The sequence below is a fragment of the Monopterus albus genome, unplaced genomic scaffold (assembly GCF_001952655.1).
Source record: "Monopterus albus unplaced genomic scaffold, M_albus_1.0 scaffold5.1, whole genome shotgun sequence".
Lineage (NCBI taxonomy): Eukaryota > Metazoa > Chordata > Actinopteri > Synbranchiformes > Synbranchidae > Monopterus > Monopterus albus.
Window position 1 is genome coordinate 1,995,347 of NW_018127885.1, and position 678 is coordinate 1,996,024.

The window sequence follows — 678 nt, forward strand, 5'->3', positions numbered from 1 at the left end:
CAGGCTTGGACTGAGACCTCAACTGCTGAGCCTTCAGTCACCCCAGAAAACGCTGCACATAACTTAATGGTGACTCATGTAGGTGTCTCTACTTGTACCATTTGATCTGCTTGGATTAAAACATTTGATTAAATCTGTCTTTCACTCTCATAAGTTGTTCCAGCATTGCCACCTTGTCCAGAGGATTCTAGAGGCTTGGGAAGAGAATGATAAGATACAGTAAGGAGCTCTGAAATAATAGCATGATGCTGCCTTTGGTGATAGACAGAAATCAGTTTTTGCTAAAGTGCGGTATTTCTGTTTTCAGATCAGATGGTGGAATGAGAAGAGGATACATGGGACATCTAACCAGAATTGCCAACACAGTCGTCCACAATCTGGAGAAGGGCCCGGTTCACACACAGATTAGTAGCCTCATTGCAGGTGTGTGTGAAAACAGAGACTCATTCCTCTGTGCAAGAAAGTGGTAATAAAAACATAAAGTCAGACAGCTGTCACCCTGCTGGGGTATTACTGTCTTAATGCTGTAGCTCTTGTGTTTTTGGATTTAGAGCTGCCAGAGGACTATAGAGGGCGCTGGGAAACTTTTGTGGACCAGACATTGTCGGAGACCAATAGGAAGAACACCATAGATTTGGTAAATGTCTACAGTATATGTGTATTTCATGTTTGAAATTA

General features: G+C 42.5%; 1 protein-coding gene across 7 annotated transcripts in view; it reads left to right on the plus strand.

The window, feature by feature from the left end:
* Nucleotides 1-678, plus strand: part of LOC109967737 (serine/threonine-protein phosphatase 6 regulatory subunit 2-like) — an 18,931-nt gene that overhangs the window by 6,026 nt on the left and 12,227 nt on the right. For 6 of the 7 annotated variants that reach the window (XM_020613550.1, XM_020613534.1, XM_020613524.1 and 3 more), the window contains 4 exons: nucleotides 4-78; nucleotides 155-219; nucleotides 308-423; nucleotides 552-637. In XM_020613550.1, the coding sequence (XP_020469206.1) occupies nucleotides 4-78; nucleotides 155-219; nucleotides 308-423; nucleotides 552-637 (342 nt within the window). The remainder of the gene's footprint in view (nucleotides 1-3; nucleotides 79-154; nucleotides 220-307; nucleotides 424-551; nucleotides 638-678) is intronic. The other variant, XM_020613556.1, reaches the window with a different exon arrangement.